This window comes from Telmatherina bonti (genome assembly GCF_933228915.1).
Source record: "Telmatherina bonti genome assembly, chromosome: 22".
In the NCBI taxonomy this organism is placed as follows: Eukaryota; Metazoa; Chordata; class Actinopteri; order Atheriniformes; family Telmatherinidae; genus Telmatherina; species Telmatherina bonti.
This window is the reverse complement of record NC_136631.1, coordinates 19,793,187-19,818,942: the sequence shown is the minus strand read 5'-3', so window position 1 is coordinate 19,818,942 and position 25,756 is coordinate 19,793,187. Positions and strand designations below refer to the sequence as shown.

General features: G+C 38.6%; 1 protein-coding gene across 1 annotated transcript in view; it reads right to left on the bottom strand.

Moving 5' to 3' along the window:
- Positions 1 to 663: 663 nt before the first annotated feature.
- cdin1 (CDAN1 interacting nuclease 1) overlaps positions 664 to 25,756 on the bottom strand; it is a gene marked incomplete at its 3' end in the record, with an annotated part of 53,950 nt that continues 28,857 nt past the window's right edge. Inside the window, exon 12 of the mRNA XM_079262625.1 lies at positions 664 to 832. Within this exon, the coding sequence (XP_079118751.1) occupies positions 664 to 832 (169 nt within the window). The remainder of the gene's footprint in view (positions 833 to 25,756) is intronic.

The following is a 25,756-nucleotide window of genomic DNA, read 5'->3' as shown; positions in this document are numbered from 1 at the left end:
GAATTTTTAAATCAATGTAAAAAATAATGCCCACTTTACAAAAAATAAAAATTGGACATGAAACAGCTGCAGCATGAACTGACAGATTTTAAATGTCACTGCGGGGTCATCCTTAATCAGAAATGATCCTGTTTATCCCCTCAGAGTGACTGAGAGGGCAGTGAGTGACGCAGGTGAGACAGACGTCCACCCAGCATCTAGACTGACCTCACTTATCTGCCTATGGAAAGGAGCAGGAAGGAGTGAGAAAGGCCAGGGCTTTGGGTGTGATAAGGAAGGGTCTTGCGTCCTGCTTTGGCCCTGGCCAGCACCATGGTCGTTCACTGCGAGAGGCCATCCAAGGGCCAGGTGTTGACCACATGCATAATTTGGCCGTGTACTGTCAGATGTACAGAATGCTGTGTTGTGTTTACATGCTGCTACTTTGGAGCAGTGAATGAGAGGAAGATGGAGAGACACAGACAGAGAAAGAGGGTCAGCTAGAGTTCAGGGCAGATTTACACTGCAGGAAACCCAAATTGCTCCCGGATCCAAGTATCCGCCCCTGCATAGTTCAGTATTCCTACCCTTCCCACCTCCTAGCAGCCCTCCCCTTTTCCTCCCATTCAACCCCTCATCTTTAATTTTCTTTTCAACTATTTCAATTTCACTTTTGATATTTTATCACTCTTTGTCTTTTGTCTGGCTCTCTGGTGACTGATTCTGCTGGGCAGTATGGCACAGGATGACTATGTCTGTAGGAAAGCAGTCCTTTAGTAGTATACCTCTGTCCCTCTGGCAGTCCAGCTCTCCTATGAAACCATACCAGTAGATCACAAGTCCTGGACCAAACCTGCAGCACAAAACAAAAGAAACAAAATTGGTGTTTTGTCACTACATCACCACTGTCATTGAGTAGCTCACAATGAGTTTTACAGATGTTTTCACATTCATGTCTGCAAAATCTGTTTGGCTGTTGACTTTGGAAAGCAAATATCAACCAAAAAAAAAACCAAAAAAAAAAAACGGGTTAATTAGTAAAAAGATTGAAAAATGGGCCATAAGTGAGATGAATCTATAAGAGATAAGGCTGCAAAGGTATGTTCCTTTGATCACCATCCAGGAAACTTGCACTGAATCAAACTCAAACACCACTTGGAAGATAAAGATCTTTTTGACAGGCTGACACACTCGATCACATTACAATGGCAGTGGAATAACAATAATCTAAGAAATAACAAAGCTCTGCACCAAGGCCCCTGGATCCTGTCATCAGAAGCCTTTGGCACAAAACAGAGCACACAGAGGTCAACACAAAATCTGAGACTTAAACACTGCATCTGGTGGTTAATGTCTCCCAGTGCAGTTGTGTCCAGCTGTTTGATTCACAAGCACTTAAAAAGTGAAGCAATTTTGTCTTAATTGGCAAGTTCTCAACTCTTATTATTTACTTCTTCTTCTGTATTTATGCAATCTGTTCTGTCATGATAAGTTTAAAACTATAACTACATATGTTGTAGACACTGATTCCACTTAAAGTTTGCTGGGATCTGCGATCTTCACTGAGAATGTGCAACGTTATTTCACTACTTCTCGTCAGCACGGGAATAAATCATCCGTCAAGCTATTTATTAAGCCCCAAAGAGCCACCTATGGCCCCTCTCTGGCTCATATAGATCATGCCTATTCTTTGAACATTAGCTGCCATGCATAAAGACATGTCACAGTTGAACTCTGACTGGAGAGTACTTCAGCCCCCAAATGCAAGACCAGATTCAGGAGGCCGAAAGTGCTCCAGTCCCAGATACTCCATCCTCAGACAGTTAACAATGTTGCGGGGCCTCTGGAGAGCTAGACAGGAAGCTAGCCAAAAGGCCATGGAGAGCAGTGGAAGTTCAGTTCCAAGGTAAAGTACATAAAAAGTTGAACCTGTAATCAATCATTCCCTAATAAAACTTTGACACACTGCATTATTATTTTGATTGTCTTGATGTGAATCTTTACCATTTTGTGTACTAGAATGATCAGATTTTTATAAATGTCAAAACAGCAGACTGTAAACAATGTTTTGTGACATTAATTAGAAATAAGAATGAATCACTGATGTGTCATATTGTAGCTAGCTAAACCTTTGCTGTGCTGTGTTAACTGGGCCTTGAGGTGGTGCATGTTTAACACACAGCACTTCTATGGAGAGACACGTTTACAAGAAAATATGTGGCTATGTGTCTCTCCCTTTCAGCAGTACATGCTGCTGCATTCTACACTGTACTGTGTGTGATTTACTGTTCTCTATCCATGAGCAAGCAGGCCAAAGTTAAGAGCCCAGCAGAACGCCTGCACACTGCAAGTTCACCACAGTGTCAAACACAAAGCTCACCCTCTCAGTACTGCTCAAATCTCAAGACCCAAAACCCTCATCATTTCCATGGTCCAATCCTTAATATGGAAATGTTATGGCGACTCAACCTAAACATTTACATTAGATGAGTTCGGAAGAGGGGTTAAGCTCTTTTTTTCATTTAGCCGCCATGTTGTGTGCATTTCCTGTGCTCCGGATGGGGAGAGGAGGCTGGCTGGTCTGCACAAAGTGAAGAGGGGCAACTCTCTGAAAAGGTTAAAACTGTACATCAACAGATAAGGCAGCGATGCACTATACATCATGTCCCAGGTCTGTCAGGGAAGGCCAAGTACAAATTGAAACTAGCAAAATTATAAACACTGGGGAGCCATGTCACCAAGGCCTTTCCATACCGTAAAGAAAATAAATGGACTTTGAAACCTACTCAGCATTAATACAAGTCAATACTACAGGGACCTTGAGGTAAAAATCTAAGACTGGGAATAGAAACAATAACAGAGAGGGAGGGCAGAGGGCGAAGATTTAACCTGATGGTTACAGCAGGAGATTCCTGAGAAAAAGTTCCAACCAGTACCCAAGCACTGCAAAAAGCAATTATAAAAGTATGTAGCTATATATATATATATAATACTACTGCATATAGCCCCGCTGACGTTCATTGGTTGTAGTGCATGAAAAGTAAATGGAGGTTCACTTTGTATTTGTAGTCAAATGCCCTATTATGCTGTCTGGCTCATATTAACCTTGCATGAGCTTATTACACACACCACCTCAAAGTCAGAGTCAGCCATCTTCCAATAAACACCTAACTACGTAACGAGTTGGTGAAATTGTTTGTGAAATGCAGCTAATTTCAGTAAGAGGGCCACTTGACAAGCCTGGGCGTGGATTGCGGCTGCCAACCATACTTTCGTTAGTGTTAATGAGCGGCTGGTGGTTGCATTTTAAGCAGGTGCCAAGCAGCTTACTACTGCAGCTTAATGAGTACAAGGCACTAAGGAACAAAAAAAAAAACCCTGAATGGAGAAGAGGGAGTGTTATTAGCCGCCAGTACACACACAGCGCACCATGCCGCCAAACCTCACACAGAGCTAAGCACAAATGTCAGCATTCAGATGCATAACCCATCAGATACAAACATGCCCCATACAGAACTGGGCTTTAAATGGAAAAAATAAATACTAAAGCTGTTGCAATCGCTTTCCCAAACAGTATGTCGCTTTATGAAATTCAAAATAAAACTTAATTCAATGATTTTCACATGAATTAAACCCCATGTGTAAGTAAGAACAGAACAAAGACAATATATCAAAACTGAGAATTTTCACCATTTTTTTTTTCAACACATACATCTTCATTTAAAATTTGGTTGCCAGCAACATGTTGAAGAAAATTTGGATAAGAAACATATTTATAATTGTGCCTTATCAATTGTTTTACACCCACTAAATCAAGCCAACTTATCCTTTCACTTTAGCAGTAGTGGTGTTTTTACCCTCAGTGTGCTGAAAGTTGCAAAGTAAACAGAACTGGAGTTATATCCAGTGACATTTTGCCTCCCAGAAGACAAACTTATACACTATTACAACACAGAGAAATAGCATTACTGCAGAAAAGTGGACTGCTATTTGTGATAAGTACTACTGCTTGAGTTAATAATGATAGTTATATTTTTTGACGGGATCACAGAATCAGTCCACACTACATGATTGAGAATTAGCTGCAAGCTGTCTTTCAGTCAGCTAAAAATCAATCAATGTTGTCCGTTTCCTTCCACAAGTTGTGCACTCAGATTTTGAGGTCCCCTCAATGTTGATTTAAGTCAAAACTATTAAATACTTGCAACTACTGCAAAGTCATTTCTAGTCCTGTCACAGGACAAAAATGCAGCTCAAACACAAGGAGAAGAAGAAAAAAAAAGCCAGTGGTTACTACATTTAGCTTTGAAAACAAAAATCTTCCAATCATAAAAAGAAGAGTAGACAGCTAAATGTCTTTAATAGAGTAGAGGCATTGACAGCAGGTGGGCCAGATTAGCACCTTAACTCTTCCTTTCCAGAGCAATCGTGAGGTAATGTGTGCAAAATGTGTTTTGGCATCATTTTGCAGAAAAATTCCTTCCTGAAAAATACTGGATTGCTGTGAATGTTGATCTACAACAGATATATGACCATTTATTAATAATAGTGTCAGCCTAAATATGCAGATTGCTCATGTCACATGCAGTAAAACATGCTTCCATTGACAACTGGATGGCTCCTGTCATTTTTAACCCTAAATCGCTCTACATCAATCATAAATCCCAATAAGGAATCTGCATTTTTTTGATGATTAAATATCTTGCTGTATTTCCAAAGGCCAAAATCAGTGCAACACAATCTTGACTCGGTGGATCATTTCCAGGAATCACCTGTCTACTTGCCTAAGTGTCTTTGGGCAAGGCACTGAACCCTCCATCGGGGTATGTGTGTGAATAGGTGACTGACATGTAGTTCAAAACAGTTTGAGTGATTGACATGACTAGAAAAGCGTTATATAAATACAAGTCCATTTACAATTCTATATGATATGTTAAAGACACATTCTGTAACTTTTTGACCTGAAAATCTCTGTGTTCCAGACTGCTGCAACCTGACGCTGAGAAATTGTACGATAGAACTTCTACATCTGGGATACGATGTGATGTTTAGCTTTGTGGTACAGTACGGAACTGTTTTGAACACGCAACGTTGCTGATTCAACAAAGAAACATAATAAAATTAAAACAGAAAACGGGACCAAAAAAAAGTTATCGTAAGATCGTCTTTTTCTGGCTGGAGAGAGCTAACAGGTCAAGTAGGATGCAAGATGGATGCTGGATTAGCTGTTGATAGGGCGCACGTGATGGAGAAAATGGCAAAAGATCTGTAGTGTGTCTTTAAGATGAATTTTTATTGCTAAATTGTGCTTTTGCTTTCTGAAAAAGACACTAGAGGTCAGGCAGAAAACATCTGAAGAAATTTGTTTGTGTTTTCTCTAAACTGCATCACAAATCAAGATTAATTTGATCTTTAACATTTGGTGAGAAAAATGACTAAATCTGAGAGCCAACAGCTCTGCCAAATACATTACACAGCATGATGAATTATCAATAAAATAAAGATGTATTTACAACTGTAAAATAACCTCACTGCATTTTACATACCACGCAGAGCCATTTTAAACAAATGCCCCAGCAACGGTTTAGACAGTGCAAGCCTCCACCTGAGGGTGAACTCTAAGTCTCTGAGGTCTTTACATAAAGACTTCTTTGTTTTCGGCATCCATACATGAGGTCATGAGGTAAGGCCACTAAAGCACTGCCAAACATTAGCTTTAGTCAGTCTTTTCTCTTCTCTCTGAAATGCAGGTATGGAAGCTGCTCAATTTCTTTTAAAACAGACACCATTGAGACGGCTTGGGAGGAAAAAAAAAAAAGATGAATAAAGGTCTCTGTGCTGAGGACAAAATAACTGTGTACTTAGCTGAAGACAGAAAAAATGTGCATTAGTGACAAATGCCTTATAGTTCAGCCAGTGCAGGTTTAATCACAAGGTCAGACAATTATTATAGAATGTGTTACAATATACAATGACAAAAGGAATGAATGCCAGGTGATGCGTCCTTGCAGCTGATTACTTTAAATCCACCAGCATGTGTAGTTTAATGGCCTTGCAGTCACTCTTTGCAGAAAGTCAGACCATCTGACATTGACACCTCTGGGGAAAAAAAAAAGCTGAAGTGCACAAATCAGATATTTAAAGGCTGACTGCTGAGAGGAGCATCCTACAAAAAGGAGTAAATATGTCTTTGTGCAAAATATGATAGATATAGATAACAGGAAATTAATATAAGATTTAACCTCCTACATGCAGATAAATGTGACTAGAGCAAAGAATAGAACACCTTTATCCTATCATGTCCCACCCCCTGCTTGGTTTCTCTGAGCAACTTCAGTTTAGCTCAGATATGAAAAAACAAAAACCACAGGCAACAAAAGAACACTTGTGCATTATCATTACATTAGCTTGCACAAGCATTGCAATTAAGTTGAACAGAGTGCTAAACTTAGTAGACATTTATTGCCACTACAGAGTCGGTTATACAGTACACATCTATGTTTACATGGTACTGTGTTCAATATATAGGTGTGGCAGCATGAGTGTGTGGTAACCCATATGTCACAGTAGGAGCTAATTTAATGTACAGTATGTTCCCATTTGAAAGATCTCAGAACCAAAAACAGCAACAGCCCCCTCCATATTATTCTTACATTATTAAGAATAATAATTGACAAATGTGGATAGACACACATTTTTCCCCCTGTTTTGATGAGATGAAACTCAAATAAAAAAAAAGAAGTTAAAATTATGTATTCAAACTAAGCACAACATGATGATTATAGAAAAACAAATAGTCGTACAAAGATAGTAAAACAAAAAACCAAAAACCTATAAAATGTTTTTATTGTGTCAATGTCGCCTTAATGAATACAACTTTTAGTAATTGGACTAAGGTTAAAAAACAAACAAACATACAACAAACATGTGTTTTTAGGTGTTTAGATGCGCCAACTTCCCGCACTAGGAACTGTTATACCAGTATATGCTTTTTCGGTTTAATCACTTTGAAACCGTTAAATTATCTATAACCAGCTTTCTACCAACTACCAATTAATCAAAGCTTTAATTTTGGTACAGTAACAGAAACAACAACTACACATGACCAAATTGGGACTAGTTATCAAGCTAATTTATTGATAACATCACATTCTAACACATCACTTATCAGTTTTTTATCTCCAACTGCCAGCATTACTTTCTCCAACCCTTACCTCCCCTCCGAAACCTCGACCACCCTGACATTCACCAAAAGCTTATCACCTTACACACACACAGAATCTGACAGCTTTCTGATAACTAGAGTTATACATGATAGTGTGATTGAGCTGAAAAACATTCCGATTATTTTCTTTTTGGAAACAAAATAGTTAACTTAAAAATATCACATTATGGCCTCATTTAGTTTAAATTAGGAACTGGTTGTATGATACCATTCCTCTCAAACTTCCTGAAGAAGAGTGTCTTAATCAGTGTTTGGAACTTGTTCAGCCTTTTAACTAAGCGTGTTGCCTAACACATTAACCACACTTATCTCTGAAGGACAAGTGTGTGTGCATAATATGTGCTGGCCCCCTCAGATCTGCAGCAATATGGTAAAACAAGCTGTGACACACTTTGGTCTGTGTTAGATGTGGAGCGAAACCAAACAAGGTGTGGTGTGGCTTTGTCTTTTCAGTGTTCAAAAGTTTGTCTAAGCAATAAAAGGGCCACAACCAATTCTTTCAATGACAACTGTGATGAGCAAAACAGTTCATTATAAAGCTGGCTTGGAATTATGGAAACTTGCTTTTTTTTAGCCAAAACTTTGTGACCATTACTTAAAAACAAAAAAAAAAAACAAAACAGTAGAGCTTTTATTTCTCATATGGAGACAACCAAAGTAATGCCCTGGCTGAATAAAGGTTAACCTTCAGACAGAGAACACCTGATCTTTTCTCAGATATTGACTTCCCATTCTCTGTAATGATCCTCTAGATCATGAAAGTGGCTTGATCTCTTCAGTTATGACACACTGAGTGGGTATTCATTAACACTCGATGCTGATATTATTAAATTCTATTATGATGGCGGCAAATGGTTTCTCCCCTCCAAGTACTGCTCTGAATATAGAGAGCAGGCAACAACTGAGTCTGTGAATTAGGATGTGTGTAAATACATTTCAAGTTTAGATAAGGTAGTGCATTAGGAAGACCTTAATTATACTTGATATTGAAAAGAAAAATGAGAAAATATAATTCCTGGATACTTTGAATGTAATAAAAAAGGCGATTTAGAAGTGTCTTTTCAAACATAGCTGACTGATAATTTGGACGTCTGACCACATAGTCTCATTTGGCTTTGATGAGTACCAATATCTAAGGGGGCTTTTCGACCGAGCTGGTTCCAGAGCTGGTTCGGAGCCAGAGCCAGAATTAGCACCGGTTCTTTGGCTTTCGACTGCCTAAGCACCGGCTCCTGATTCTGAAAACCGGTTCTATCCTGGTACCAACTCTTTGCTGGGCCAGAGTTTGGAACTGCTTCACATTTCACTTTTCAAACCAAAATTGTAAAAAAATTTTTGTAAAATTGTTTTTGTAAAATTGTTTTTGCAAATTGTGAATTTGGTTTGAAACAAATGAATAAACAAACAAACAAACATTGTGTGTGTCAGCAGCTGGTCGCGGAGTTACCTGGCCAAGATATGAGATTTGAAGGTTTTTTTTTTTGGTTAAGAAAGTTCATTTAAACATAATGATGAATCAAAAAAAAAAAAAGAAAAAAAAAGAAAAGAAAAAAAAAAAGGAAAATTAAACATATGACAAATCTTTCAAAAGGAGTGGGTAGAAGCATACGTTTATACATAATCCCACCCAGTGATGAAGCGATATCAACAACAACAATAGCAATCCATTAGCAATGCAATGAAAATAACAACCCAGTATATTCGTGATACCTGTATAAAAATAATATCCTCAATATGTCATAATTTTATCAAGTACAGTGATGGAGTAATGCAGTAATGATAACAATAATAATATTACAACAAATTAGCTTAACAAATTTTACAGAAGATTTCTGGGGACCAGAAAAAGGAGCTGGGGCGCAGCAGCATCGGACGACCCAAAAGAAACCCACATTTCCAGATCCTGATTTCTGTTCTTGGTGACCGGCCGGCAATGACGCAGCACCGACCAGACTCTTTCGGTTGAAACCAAAACCAGTTCTTTGCTAGCACCAGCACCGGTTCTTTGGTCGAAAAGCCCTATATGTGTTCTGTGTCAAAACAGGAAGCTCCCCACAGCCTGCAGACTGGGGGCTGAGAGGTTGTTCAGATGAGGAGGACTACATTGTCAAGGGGATACATGCTCCTTTAACCTGTTATTGTGAACTCCCAGCAGCCCTGGCTGATAATTGCCACCTGTCTCTGGGGAAACATAGTCAAAGGCAGGCAGAGGGACGGCCATTTTGTATCCGCTTCTGCACAGTCCTGGTCCTAATCCTGCCCTTAACCCTGGTGTCTAATGTGTTTTCAATTTAGGATGGCCCCCCACTACAGGCATGGCCCTAATCAACAACAGTTTGTACTGTAACCCTATCTGGCCTTGCTGGGGCAGCATCAGCCTGACCGGGCGCCTGCAAATCTGATGTGTCCAGCAGAGTAAGAGTGTATATGTATAGATATCATGTTTGTATATGAGGTCACAAGATGGGTCCCTTATACTTTTGTCTGTTTCCAAAGTGTAGTTAAAATACAAATTTACATGTCTTAACTGAACAAAAACCCTAGTAGAATTCATGAAAGTCAAATATGATTTCTCTTGAAAAATGGATGGTTTCAATGTTTTTTGCCCATCTTTTCCAAAAACACTTAGAAATGATTAAGTTAAAGAAGTGTAGTATTATATTCTTATTTCATATTTTTAAGAATTGTTTGAAAGATAAACTGCTTAATATGAAATGCTGCTTTTACAAAATAATGATTGCTGTTGTGAATTTTCTAAGGTACTTCAACTGTTCATTCATTAAAAAAAAAACAAACAAACAAAAAAAAACAACCTTTTATTCACTAGTTTCATGTTTCTAAGAGCTTCAGGACTCAGTCTCACATTGTAAATCCTGCAACCACCTCAGTGAGGTCTGAATCAAAAGCATTGGAAGGGCAGGTGTGAATGTTTGTTGTGTAGGCCTCCTGACCCTTGCATCCATGAGAACAACTCTGCCCCAAAATTAGAGTGTGGTCACTAATGTCTGGCTGAAAGAAAAAGAGGCCTGGCTTTCGTCCAAGTCAGCACCTTTGGAAGTGCAGTCGTGTTACCACCACTAAATCAACATGTCAGCGCCTCGGAACAGTGAACTTCTTCACCCAGACTCCATTGCTTTGGGCTACCTTGCACACCTAATGAATTGGTGTGAATGCATATCTGTCTACTAAAACTAAACAAAGAATGCAGATAAGAGAATTAAAAGATAAAGAACATCAAAAGGATTTTGGTTTTTTTTTTTTTTTTGTTTTTTTTTTTAGAAATCTGGTTATTGTCAACAGACAAGCTGTATTAACTCAATTCCTTGAACACAACTACATCAAGTCAGCCAGAGCTGGTTAAAGCACCACCACCATCAACCTCTGGGTGTAAAACTGCCCCAATTTAAGGGGTAGGTTTTGAGGCGGACGAAGGCGAAGGTCCGCAGAAATCTTTGTGCTTACTCGGCAGTCTGTTTACATTCCTGAGGGTAATTTTAGCCCCTTGAGCGGAGCAGAGCAGGGGAGGGGGGGTGACATGTCGTTGTGGCTTTTCAGTGTTCGACGGGCTAGCCGGCGCAGTGGCGGCACCTGGACATCTGGGTGGTAGGTAAATACACAATTACTGACACATAAACATGAAACTCCTGCAGGAACGAGAGTGCTGGAATCTATGCGTAATCAGAATTTGTAAGAAAATTTTTACCTTGAGTTTAGATTCAGAAACGTTAGAGTCAGACTAACGTTTTACAGATAATACCAATAGGCTATTTTGTCTGTAACTGAATAACCAAACAGACACACAGCGACAAGGCCCAACAGATGTAAGGGTGTAGCCTTACTAACAGGCCCACCACTGAGCACAATTCGTTTTGGACAACACAGGATATCCCCAGTGTTTTCACTTACAATCTGGGGTGCAAATCTAATTTCATTGTAGTTTTTAAAAATTTGCTAAACAAACAAAACAATAATCCTTGCCCAAGACTAACTGAGGGCTTATGTGGATGTGTGGTGGGATTTGTCTCCTTATTACTCACCGCCCAGAGTATCTCTTCAAAGGGCAGGGAAGCAAAATGTCCTTTGTGTTTGCGGTGCTCGTGTGTGTGAACACGTGTAACAGAGAAGAAGAGAGACGCAGAGATAGAGATGGAGGGAAGGAGAAAACGAGTCAGAGCTTATCGAAACTAATTAGGCGAGGGATCAGGATAGAAGTTAAATACTTGGCTACATGTAATGAAAGAAGCAGAGTGGGGGACATTCAGGGGTCAGCCCCACACCAAACAGTGGTCCTCAGGCAATCTGGTATTGATTTTCACTTGTTTGGGGATGAAGGTGGGTGGGAGGGAAGGAGCCATGGAGAGGCAGTAGGGCAGAGTCTAAGGGTCTCGTGAGTTGTCAACTTGACAGTTTAACCCCTTTTGGAGTAGAACAAACAAACAGAGGGATCTCCTGGGCTGACAGCGTTGATCTGTCATAGCGATGACACTGCAAAGCCCCACACAATGCCCACACAGGAGAGGCAAGAGGGAAGGGAAAAGGAGGGAGGGTAAACTGATACAGATATGCAGAGGCACATTCTTTAAGCTCAGAAAGATAGCCCTGCATGCTGCTTTAAAATATTCAAGAGGATAAAAGGACCATTTGATTAAACCTGTTTACTTGTTTTGCTAAAACAATTCAATATTTTATTAAACACAGCACTTACATTGCCTTTGATTTCAGTGGTGTCACGTGAGGCCTAACCTGCCTTAACTGAAAATTAAGACTACATATGTGTTTGTTCTTTCAATTATAATGTAGATATAATGCCTCTCTGACAAAGCACTACTTGTAATTGTCCACAACCCCCACAGATACACAGATGTCAGTGCTCTTCTCTTGTCACTCAGTTTGTGAAGCCCGTCACCCTCGAGCACCTTCCCTCTCATGTCTATAAACACTTGAAGACCTCTTTCACTCTTCCCCTAAGACTACCTCATCGCTTTGTCACATTGCCAAAGGGGACTCCATTAGCCTGGCTGACTCTCACTTTTACTTAACAAACATATACACCCCCACTCACACAATCAAACATACACAAAGGCTGATAGTCACAGCAAAGGCTGTCCACATTAAATTAGAGTGGCCCCTATCGTCCCGATTATGGCCCGGGAATGCTCCATCATGACGGATGCTACGGGGTCCCTCACTTGTCAGAAGTTGTCAGACAGACATCGAGTCTGAATACACACAGCTGACAGGTAATCTTAATGTCTCCAATTAGTCCAATTAGGCCTGTCATAAACAATTCAATAAGTGTTCAACCAACACAAACAGATAAATGCTTACACAAGAGCACAGAGACACACAATCACACACTGAGCTCTGCAGGGTACTAATGAGAAGGGTAATGGGTATATCAGTGGACGGTTGACTTGTCTTTCGTTTCTACGAGGGGTGTGTCCCCATCCCTTGCTCTCAGCTGTGCACTGCTGGCTGCTACCTGGTCAGTTCAAATTGTACCATCTCCTTTCATTAGCACATTGCTGGCTGAGAATTTGAAAGGCCATGACAAAATTCATTTGAGACGAGCGGGAGCAGATTGCCTGAAGCAGGTGCTATAAGGAAGATAAAACAAAAGCAGCACCTTTGTGAATCTCAGTGTGCACATAGATGTATGTTATTTCTTTTTGTGCGCTTTTGTGAAAGAGAGAATTTTCCCTGGTCTTCACATTCTGTTCATCTCCTTTCTATGGTAAATGGATAATGACACAAAAGCGCTTTTGGAAGAAACAAAAGGAAGATAAGCTAAAAGGGACTGGAAAGCTATCAGCCATGCATGCACTTGGAGCATTTACTAAGCTGTAGAAATCTAAATATTTTGAAAGTGACTAAGCAGGCCGACACCTTTGTGTGCACAATAATTTGCTACAGTTTTATTCTGTTTTACTGTTTATAATATCCAATCACAAAACGAAGGTGACACTTGTACCCAGATGCATCTTTAAAATCCTTCTTTTGCATTTGATACTACTTTCAATTTCATCTAGAAAGCAGAGCACGTTTTAGAAAATTGTAATCACAAGCAAATGTTTAGAGCAAAGTTACTACAGTACAATACGCAACTACAAGGGACAAACAACTTTAGCATCAATATTTGAATAAGAATTTCTTACTGACATAGTCTCAATTTTATGTACAGAGGCCTTGGAAAGCCCCACTTCAAGTAACAGTTTCACTAAGGTCTCCAGAGCATTGCTTCATAATCATAAAGGCAACATAAAATGAACAAAATACATTTAACGCAGAAGAAAAAGTTAAAGCCAAGGCTACGTTTTAAATGGTGAAATCCCAAAGCATGGTTTCATTCAAGGAGTCAAACTGGGACAAAAAGACAAGCCAACTGCTATCAGCAAGATCTGTGATGGACCTCGAACAGTACTTATGATCCTTACCTCAAGTGATGGCAAGAAAACCATCTAAGGAAACAAAAAGAAAAAAAAAAAAAGAAAAAAAGAAGACACAAAAAAGAAAAGCCGTCACAGGGAAGTTGTAATAGGAAATTGCTCTTGGCAACTATTTGTTCAAGCACCAGATTTTTTTTTTTTAGTCTTCATGCCAACCCAGCGAGCCCCCATTGGAAAACAGGGCAGGTCCCCCTAATGAGTAATCTATTTCAAAGCAGTCGTGTCTGGGCATGACAGTTTACTGAGAGGCTTGAAGAACTGGTAATTACCAGTGTTACGGGGCAATTAATGCATATTACACTGCGGCACTCATGGCGGTGACTGTCAGCTCCCCAATAAAAATGAGCACTCTTCAGCTAAAGGGTGACATTAATTGGGCCCTTAATGACTATGCAGAGGAACCAAGCCAAATAGGAACAAAACAGGGGACTCGCTCTGACACTAGCAGAGGGCTGGAAATTGGACTAAAAATGAGATTAATTGCTGTTTAGAAAAAAAAAAGACTGAAAAATGTGGCAAGGGGATGTGGGAGAGAGGTTGGAATTATAGGGTGCAGAGAGCAAAAACTGTTCATACAGATGACAATTCAATTAATTATGATACACTGTATTTTCTTTACCTTTGCAGACAGGTCTCAGGCCATTTTGTAACAGTCTTGATATGTAACTTATTTTATGAACAGCTACATTTCAAAGCACCTACATAGTCTTGTGGTTTACATTCCCAAAAAAGGGGAGAAAAATATCTATGTTTCATCTAAATATCTATACACTTATCTATATATTTATACATAGAACTGTATCTATAAATATGCAGGAATCAAAGGGTATTCTAGTTGTTAGCACTTCAATACTGCACAACAGAGAAATCCTATTAAAAATTAAATGTTGAGCATTTCATGGTTACACAATTTCCTGTAAAGTCGTTAGTGAATCTTTCCACCAAAAACCGTCGGGAAAAACATTAAGCAAAGCTTTGATTTAAAGTAGATCTACCACATTGCAGGCATCATACCCCCAGAAATGTTTGTGGAGAAGAAGATCAAGGATGGAGTGAAGACATGAAGTAATTTTGATTAATGTTGCTAAAGCTGGGCACATACTGAGCACCACCTGAATATGCAAGCCCAAAAATGTAAAAACATCAGCATGCAAAACATCCCATCATTTGCATATATTTCTGATTCTGGATTTCTTTGCTATTTAAATATGCAGTTAGAAATAGTCCAGCTCTGCCTCTTGCGCTGTCACGCTGCACACTCACACTGTCATTGGTCCTGATAGAACTCTTCCGCTTCAAAGGAAGCTTTGCAATGGAAAGGAGAGTGAGCAAATATTTGAATTGCAAAAATACATCATTTTCCAAAGGGAAAAAATTTAAGACAACTTTTTAGAGGTATGTATGCTTCCAACCCCCAGCAAACTAACCCCCTGCACACCACATGAAAAAGCAAACATATTCATAGCTTAAGCACTCTTCTCACTAATTTACCATATCCAAATTTGTGTAATGGGATATGACATATTTTAGAGGGGATTGTGAGGGGGAAAAAAGTTTAATTTGAGGAGAGAACCATAAAATGTTTAAGCTGCTCCCGTATTAAACTGAAATCCACCATACAAATCCAAGTTCTCAGACAACCTGACATAGGTTTGATTACAGACGGAAGCGTAATTAGCTACTTAAGGTATCCTCTGGCAGATTTGGTGGTGAACATCACCACTATTCTTTTCTAGATATTTTAGCATAACTTAAGACACCTTTCAGTTCAACAGAAGTACATTTTTTCTAAGGTTTCAGCGCATACAATTTCAAAAGTCTAACATACAATAACTTCAGGAGAACCTTTGTTGTACTCTAGGAGTTCAAGTGTGTATTTGGAGGTAAGAAGTCTCCAGTTTGATACCAAAATAAACTAAATATTTAAGGAAAAACATTCAAATCCAGTAAAGAAGATCATAAAGAGTAACCCATCAACAGAGATTTTTAAAAAATAAATAAATTTAACTCTTGAATCTTCTAAGTACACAATAAGCCTTTCCTAGAGCTTCTCAAAGCCACCGTCCATATTTAACCACTGAACACTGTCAAACCCTTTGGCCTCCTTCTGCTGCCAACTTTTGTAGACAACCTGGAGACAAGTCTGAGCAGAAATCAAACTTGAATGATGGATAACTTTACTACACAATGACCTCTGTCACTAAGTTCTTGCACTAAATCAACGCTGGCGATAAGGACCCTGTGCCGGCGTTTACCTTGGTATGTTCACCAGCAGACCTTATCTATGGCAGGAGGAAGTATGCGTAATAACTAAAGACAAGCTACAACAAAACCACTAACCCCACCGTGTCAAACATGATTTACAACGTATAACCCATCCCCCTCTGCTGCTGTTAAATCGTAATTATTAGAACCAAACAGAATTTGCACAACAAGTTTGGGAGATTAACCTGTTACAGATTAGAGGAAGTGCTTTTCTAATTTTCATCGTCCAAATGGAACTCATATTTTATCAAGAAGATTCAGAGACCAAGAACTGAGACGGAACTGGTTTTGCTATGGTGTACACATTCAGTTAAAAAGTCCAAATAAAATCTTTAAACTTCCAGACTGCCAAGTCAGTGTGGAGTGGCCAAACTTTCAGTGATGCACACAGAATGAGGTCAGAGGTTGAAGTTGAAAGAGGGGCTGACAGGAAGTAGAGGCAAAAACTTTATAAAGATTGCAGCACTGACAACTTAAGAACTTTTCATAGTTTTTCATTTGACTATATATGACAAAGTGTGAGAGTGTCACTGGGAGAGAAACACAAAGAGCATGGCTCAAGAAGAGTGTGCTTCCAGGCAGTCAAAATGAAGAGAGACAAAACATGACATCAAATGTTGCAATTAGCTGACCCCTTTCTTTTAAGAGTCACAGTCTGAAAAGCCCTGCCTTTAAAAGTCTGATTAAAATAGGTTTGCTTTTGCATTCAAAATGACATTTGACAAGGTTAGCAATATTTCAACTAACTGCAAAAACATTCTTATAGACGTAATCCCTTTTTTCCATCACTCTGCAGAGGCGCAGGTAACCTCAGAGTGAGTTTCCCATGAACTCTGTACTCCAATTTGAAAATAAAGCGACCAAGGGGGATTAGTTCAAAGTTTTTCTCAAGTGTGTTTTGTTTCACCCAGGCAGTTGAAGCTAAATGTTTTCTGATCATTATTCAGAGTATTCACCCCCCTTTCTAACTCAAAACCACAGCCAATATCTAAAACAGAGCCAGTAGTATATTTTCTAACCACCGTTCTTAGCAGAGACTCAAAGGGTTGAAGATTTTCTGCAGTTCTGACATCAACATTTCCCCACATTAGGAAAGGTCTAGTCTGTCTAGCTCAAAATGTTTGATGGAGAAATTATACCAAAGGTACATATTTCATTTAATATTACACGTGTGTACAAATATCCAGTACTTGTTGCAAGTGCATAATGGTGTGCTTACCTTCACCCAAATAATTTCATAAAATACAAAAACAATACGCAAACTGTGACTTAGAAAGTCATCATTCCAGATAACCCAAGCGGGAGCAGGAACAGTCAGGCCAATACTCTGTCTGAAACTAATATAGATTTCACATCCATTCCAGTGACAGGAGAAGAGAATGTGAAGTGTCGGATCAGACAGTGAGCCAGCCCAGGCTTAGTTGCAGCTGCGCCCAAATGGAAGTGGCACTTTTTATCAGAGGCCTTTGACCAGACAGCTCTATCTTGCCCATTCCCTTGTAACCTTCATGACACATACACACCCCTTACAAAAAATAAGAGTGGTCATTTAAAGTGCACAACCATCATTGAAGAGACAGTTTCTGGGTTTTAATGTGGCAGAGGATTCATGGTGCAAATGTGCCAGCTGATACAGATGTCACTCAAAATGAGAAAAACATTTCTCTGGCATCTCTTAGTCGGCTACTCAAAGGGAGCAGTCAAAGCCTTGAATTCAGAAAAGTTTATATTTTGCTTGATGAAATGTACCAGTATGTGTCTGTTATCTTTCATCATTCCAAAGGAAAAGTGTTGGTTTGGGTTTGTTTAAACGTCATGCTCATGATGAAATGCTACATCCACCGCAAACACAGTTGGAATTTGGATCATTTAATGACTTCATTAACTCTTTCAACTCTTGTCACAAAGTTTGCTCCCCAAAGGTCAATAAAAACATAAGAAACAAATGAATCAAGTTTATCAAACAAAAAAAAGTAGAAAAAAGATTTACTCTCAGTAAATCTTTAATAGTGCTCAAGGGATTCAATGCATTTTTTCTTCTAATAGTTTAGAAAGCTGACAGCCTGAGGAGACAAATCTCTTGACCTAATGGGTCTTAATTAACCCCCAGAACTGATGAGCAAAATCAGAAGGTCACTACTTGGACACAGGCTCCTCACGTGTCTTTGATTACACAGTCCCATTAAAGGACAGGCGGGCAGATATGTTTAAGCTATCAGGCAATCAGACTGCAGAAAGACGTGAAACTCAAACCAGAGACAGGAGAGGGAGAGGCCTTCCTGGGAACAAAGATGCTTTTTGGGGGGGGTCCTGACGAGCTCTTAAATAAATGCCAAGCCAGGTAAAAACTGAGATGTGCTTCCATCTCATTCACTGTTTCTGGCAATAATGTAGTTTAGTGATTTAAAATGGTTAAATGAAACAAACTTTACTGAAACCGATACTCATTCATCAGTATTTACATTAGTTATAGTACTTGGATTAAAACAACTGCTCAGTGGCATCATGCAAGTATTTAAAACCAAAACTAAAAATTCAGGATTAATATAACTAGGTTTTGATTTCATATTTCAAGCACAAAAATACAGACACACTCATCATCACTAAGAATGATGGGTTTCAATTTTAAGAAATAGACACAAATACACATTACTGCTTTTGCCATAAAGTATATTTGCATTCATCCACACTTTCTTAAAGGTGTGGATTAATATATTTCCTATATTAACGGAGGAAAAATAAACAGATCAGTACAGTTTGATCAAATTAATATTTGCAAAAACAAAACTAAAAGAACATTAGATGCCAAACAAAAAGGTGAAAATCTTAACAAAAGCTAAAAGCATTGGAAGAAAAGGAAGTAAGCATCAGTAGGGGGAAAAAAACAACAACAACAAACAAAAGAAAAAGGGTTATGTGACCGGGACAGTGGACCTATAAAAAGAAGCCTACTGTCTCAGTTATCTGTAAGGAGCCACTTATCACAAGCGACCAGCTCCACATTGTGACTGATGGGCCTCCACAGAGCATGAGTAGCAGCACATTATCTGGTACACACAGAGCTGCTCTTTAAAGACAAAGCCAGAAATATGAAGCATTGTTTCCTTGGCTTCAGTAAAAATATTTATTTTTGGTCTGAAATACAGTTTACTGCTTTTTGTGCCCACAAGCACACAGACATTGCTGACATATAAACCGAAGCTAAGATAAACTGCCTGGACTGATTCATTAAATTCTAGGTTATAGAAAATATTCCAGGGGTTTAAAACAAAGCAGTGCTTACATTTAATTGCCAAACTATATTAATTCAGAATAACCCACAGCAGGGATCCTACTGAAACACACCTGACTCAGACAAGCTTTGAATGTGTCTGCTGAATACACATGAATCAGGTGTGTTGCAGCAGGAACACTTGGAAAACCTGCAGGATATCGGCCCTTGTGGAATAAGATTGAGGATCCATGGCCTACAGCATATAATGGCCAATGTTACTCACAGAAAGACAAGTTAAATCAGTAATTCAGACCCTCATCCAAAACAAAAAATAAAGCAGGAAAAGGATATTTAACACTTGTGTCATGAAGTCACACATCCAGAACTAAACTGCATTTTATAACCTTATACATATGTAACACATTAAAATCAAAGCCCTTTTCTGCACAAAATACCATTCCAAATGTCAAGACCATGCTTCCTTAATTTAGTTTATCAGATTTTATCTTCCACAGGAAAACAAATGTAATTTTTGCAACTAAATGTATTAATTCTCTTTCACAAGACACTGTAATCATGTCTGAATGCTTTTCTGAGACCTTTGGAAAACATCAGAGGAATCGCCCAATAACTCCTGGCCCCCATCATCAACCTTAGCAGTAAAGTTAAGACACGAATAAGCCCTTCAGGGCAGATAGCATCAAGATCTTTTTGAAGAAGTGTGGAGTTGCATGAAATTAAGTACTTAACTTTTTTTTTTTTTACTGTAGCCATGAATTTTATGTTGAATCTAACTATTTTCTAGTAAGCTTTATATACAGAACTGATGCATAAAAATGAGAGGGCAGTACAAAAGACAAAGGTCTGTATCAAACATTTTGCAACATATTCTCAAAATTGTGGCCTCACATGGCAGCTGATGTAGTAAAGCATTGTTATCCCCCAGTCCTTACGACAATTGTAGAAAAAACAAAAACAGCGTTGAAAGTTCAGACATGCACCGGATGTAATTATGCATTTAGTCAGATGTTAAACATGGACATCATCATATAAGATACAGGGGACCAGTAACTAAATGTGATAGGATGCTGTAGGAGATGCTTTCTTTGTTTCTAAAGGATAGCATATTTAGGAACCTTGGTCATTATACAAGTATTAATAGTGAAACATTTTGCACGGTACAAATGTAACACATTCTGTCCTGAAATAAGTAGGTAAATTCATATATGATATTTGATATAAATGAACAAAATTCTAATTACCAATTTCTCATTGTGTCCATGGGGATAATCAGCAATAGATTTCAGCAACAGATACAGGCCATTGTCTGATGCACAGCAATGAGTTCAAAAGCTATTTGTCTCCAAGTCAAGGAAATATTACTGCAAGTTTAACACCACATTGAGGTTACTATAGACCAGAATGTCTTTTAGAGGTCAGAGAACCATTGAAATTCTTCTGTTGGACTGCCTCCAACAAAAAGTCTTTCTATTCCATGCCCATTCCTCGCCATGCTTTTGATAAATGCTGCCGACTTCTCTCTGGAATAAAACTCAGAAGGTCAATGTTGAGGGAAAAAAAAGGGGGAAAGGCAGCAAGACTGAGAAAATGAAAGGGGGGGGTCTCTGCAACACTGATGGCATACATCATGAAAGCTGACAAAAAAATGTATGTTCATCTTTAAAAAGTTCCATGGCAAAGCAGGAATTCACAAAGTAGACATGCTTGCACCTCATTTTACTTGAGGCTTTCCTCTCCATCTCACAATGTCACAGGCAACAGAGAGGCAGGAGGAGGGGTATATATCGCTGGGGTGCCGCCGTCTGTCCTGCTCCTCGCTTATACACACAGCTGCCATGTCAAAGCTGCTCTTACACTCAATGGTAAATAACAAATTTGGATAATGCACACATACAATCCGACTAAAATAAATAGGAGACATGAAGGCTTAACCTGAGCTGAATCCCGAGGCTGCTGCAGACCTGAGAGTGGGGATTACACCCCAGACGCCTTAAACAATGCACCCAAATGTGCATCCTTAAAAGCATGAAATCCTTGAAGCATCAGAGCTGGCTTGTCATTTGCCATTAATATTCCAAGTTGCTTGTGCTTTGGGGGCCAGCATTGCACTTCTGTATGCTGCTGTGCCCTAAAACAAACACTTGCAAAGCCCTAAAGGAGCCACCACTGTGCATAGCTATTTTTCTAGTTGAGGAATATTCTATGGGAGGATGTCATAACAAAGGAAACAATAAAAGAAGCCACGTTCCTACACTGCATGGGGCATCTATTACTATAAATAGGCAGCAAACTGTGTCAGAAGCACTTATGTTTTATCAGGAAAAAGATTATATTGGGTTTTAAAAAGGAAGGAATCAGCATAGATTTAAGTATATAAGACAAAGAAAAAAAATACTAAATAATTATTGTAATGAACACCTCATCAAATGGCAGAAGGAAGCAACTCACTTTGAGAAATCAAATATGTAAGTTGTAAGTACACAACTAAGCAAATATGAGGTCACCATGATTTTTGTGAGCACAAGCTCTTCTCTATAGGCAAGTAGTTTTATGGAAATTTTCTTTGTTGTGGACATCTCTGACAGGAACCTGAGGTAAAGCAAGGTAGGGCACAGGTCTAGGAGGTGTCACACTGTCATCCCAGAAGCGCCAGCACCTGTCCTCAGGGATGGCCCTGTAATGTCCAGCCACATTGTATCAGCAGCAGCCACGGCCTGTGGGCACCCTCTCTCAGGTGACATCTCCTATCTGCTTCAGCTCTGTGATGTCTTTGCTGCTGAGGCTTTTAATACTTTTATTCTGCCACTGCATGACATGTAACCCCATAAACTGACAATTTTCAAGCACTCAGACACACAATAGGAATGTTATATTGACATAAAGAAAGAAATCAGGAACTTCTGATTGGTCAAATGACAGAAAAGTAACTGCCCCTTGGAGATGAAATAAGAAAACTAAATGTTTAGCTCTTTCCTCAAACGTACTATAGAAGTACAGTCATGTTAATCCAACAAGGGACGTCCTCAACACATTGTATCATTATGCTCTTCTAATTAAATATTTCTGTCATTGCTTTGTTGTAAGGTTCAATAAAAGTGATAGACACATCTATTTAAAAAAAAAAAAAAGGGACAGCCATGTACAATATCTTGAATCAAAAAATTAATTTGATGTTGAAACCTGATTGACACCCTGAGACTACAACAGAATTACCCTGCAATTTCATCTGTAAAATCTACAGCACACAGTTCTGGATATAATTGGAAAAAGTTGACAAAGAACTGAGGATGTCTAATTACAATGGTGTCAACTAATATAAAAACAGCACATAAGTCTCATTTCTGTCCATTTATTAGACAATCTGTCAGAAAGCAGCATAGTGATGCTGCATGAACATTCTGATGAGGCTTTAGAATTATGATTTCCTTATTGATACTGCATTGCTTCTATTATGCCACATGATACTGTGTGACAAAGGACACGAAAGGACAGAATTGAATTAACAATATAGTTTGTATTTTTGGGGATGATAATAGACTGTTAGTAATTACAAAAGCCTATAAATTTACATTAGAACAGGCTGAGACTTTTAAAAATTATTCAAACAAAGAAGCCAGGAGAAACATAATACACGTCTCAACAAATTTCCAAGTGGTCATGTATAATGGCAAACCAAAAAAACTCCTAACCCCCCCATTTCATATAAGGGAGAAATGAGGCATACTGTCCCATTATTTTGCTATAAATCATGTTTTGTGGACGGCTGACAGCTTTTTATCAGATCTAACCTTTTCAAGCCTCCATTAAGAGTGCTAACATTTTCAACTCTGACACATTTGCCGTTTACGAATTGCACAGCTGATTTACTTTGGGAGGGGGTGAGCAGAAATCTGAGCTAATTTTCACACAGGCGGCTCGTTGTGTCTGCTTAGGTGGATTAGGAAAAATATGGAACTAAATTTACCCATTAAATCTGCTATGTTATAGCAGAAAGACATTTAGTTGTGTTTAAAAAAAAAAGCATTTCTGATTAATACCAATGACTCCTTCTAGTTCTGTAAACTATAAAAGGAAATTAAAGGCCAAAATGAACATCAAAATCTGACAAGTTAATAACGGGTGGAGTCTACAACATAGAAGGAATGCAGGGAAGGTATGAAACAACTAAACAAAAAAGGATAAAACATACAAACAAACAGATTTAGCTGGACAGTAACAGTAGGGTGAGTTCTGTGAAAGTCAATATGACTGATTGTGTGATGAAATTGCATCACTGGTCAGTAAGGTGTTTGTTGGAGTTTTAGACCGTTCTCTTAAAATACTTTTGTCAGGACCTTGATCATGAAGCACATAAACATTCTGCAAGGAAAAAATGTTTTTAATGTTTTTACAACTCAGTAAAAAAAAAAAGAAAAAAAGTACTTAATATTAGTTAAATATGGTGCTGACGATTCTTCTATAACGCATTAAAGACCAACTTATGAGAAAAATCTGATTTTCTGATCTGAATGAAACTTTTTTCAGTTTATGAGACAGATTACAATAGAATGTTTAACACATTTGTGTGAAATAATCTGTTTTTTTAACGTTTAGTTTTTACCCTGCACTTCTTTACACATGTAGATAAAATAAAATAAAGGGATGTCCATCTGATATTTAGTTTCACTTGGAAAAAAATAGCCAGAATAAAGTAAAGAGTGTACCTGAGGTACTGTGTTGATTAACAATATGGGTTCGAACATTTTTATATGGGCATACAAACATCAGGTAAAATGTAACCAGATGAAGCAATAATAATGCTGTCCTTTCTTCACTGCATTTGCAGAAAATCAGGGTTTTCAAAGTTTTAACAGTGAATACATGCAGCATCTTCATGACAACCTGCTAATTTACTTGTAAAGATAATTTGTGGTAAGTTTAATTGTCCGATATTCATTTTGTGATATAATAATATAGTTTTCTATTTTTTTTTCTTCTTCTGTCTTGACTTTTGGAATAAGTTACAGATGTACAAACCCATCTCTGTGAGCACAGCAATCTTTTATCAGAGCTATTCCAGGGAAATCTACAGACTAGACTAGTCCTGTCAAACAGTCAAAACTTGCAATTATCAGTAATAAAAATGTAAAATTAATTGCTGTGCAAAATAATCAGGATATTAACCATTCTAGGCTAAGAGCTGATTCTCAAATGTCGCTCACAACATTATGCCAAGAATCTTGACCACTATAAATGATTTAAGTATGCCATAATGAAGGAGGGACATTTAAGGTGATACCGCATAGGAGTCCATATTTCATTACATGCTGTGTTTAACCTTAGCCACTTCTCCTAAAACACACAAGAGGCTCATTATGTGTTTAATATTCACAAGCAGGTGAATAATTTTTATGCAACTCTGATAGTTGGGTGAGATGGATCACTCAATTATCTGAACATCCGTCAGAGCAGAGGGCTTGCTGGCTCTGGAGCGTCACCAGCTAAGATTGATGGCTCGGAGACACCAATAGCTGCTGCTTCACCATCTAATGCAGGCACTGGGCCTGAACGCACTGCCTGATTCTGCACAAGACTGTTTTTTTCTCCATTTTTTTCCATCCTCTTTTTTCTTAGGAGGACTGAAGGTGAAGCGTCATTACCCCTCACTTCACTGAAGAGGGGTTCATTATGGGGTTAGTGTGTTGGCAAGACTATTGTTTGGATGATAAATGCAGTTGGAGAAGGCTTTAGAGGGAAAATTAGTTATTTTATTATAAGTTTTTTTTTCTTTCAGTCTACAAAAACATGTCCTTACTCTGCAATGCTTGAGGGAAACTGGAGAACAATTAAACACAGGCAATAGGTGACGCAGCTCAGTTAAAGTAAAGAGGGAATTGATGAAAAATAAGCAAATCACTGGAAATGTCAATCAGGGACAATGAGGTAATTACAATGACTGGTGTACTATTCCAAGGAAACTCAAAAAGAAAACCAAAGGGCCTAAAGTCAAGGACTGAAACCTGACTTTGAGGCATGAATGAAAGGACAAATACACCAAAGATCAACCATTCAGGGGCACCCCCATAAATTAAATCCAACTAAAAATTCAAGAAAGGGAATGACGTCACCCATCACTGTCTTGTCACACCTGTCTTAAAGTTTGTGATTACAATGCAACACTCTTTAATTCACAACCTTGTATCAGCTTGAACATGTGTGAATATATCTGCCTCAGATAACACAGTCTGTGGTCTAACAATAATAGAAAGATGAGCCACTCTTGAAATGCAAGCATGCGAAAAAAAATAAAAAATACAAGAGTGCTTAGAAAGGTAGGGTCTGTAGGGACTGACTATTTCCCCCCTTTTCTGATACCCAGTGTTAGTCTAACTCTGCCAGTGGTTGAAATAGTGGGATCCACCTTTCCAGTTTTCTAATAGACATGGACAAGTCTGCCCCAGAGAATATAAATGACATAAACCCATGAGGGGATAAGTAAGGCTTAAAATCACACCAACCCTCCAATCAAGTTGTTAAAGTATTACAATATTTTTGGCAAACTATAAATGTCATAGTGCTAATCATATGAGCTCTCTTCAGTATTATAAGTTGTACTGACAGACAGCG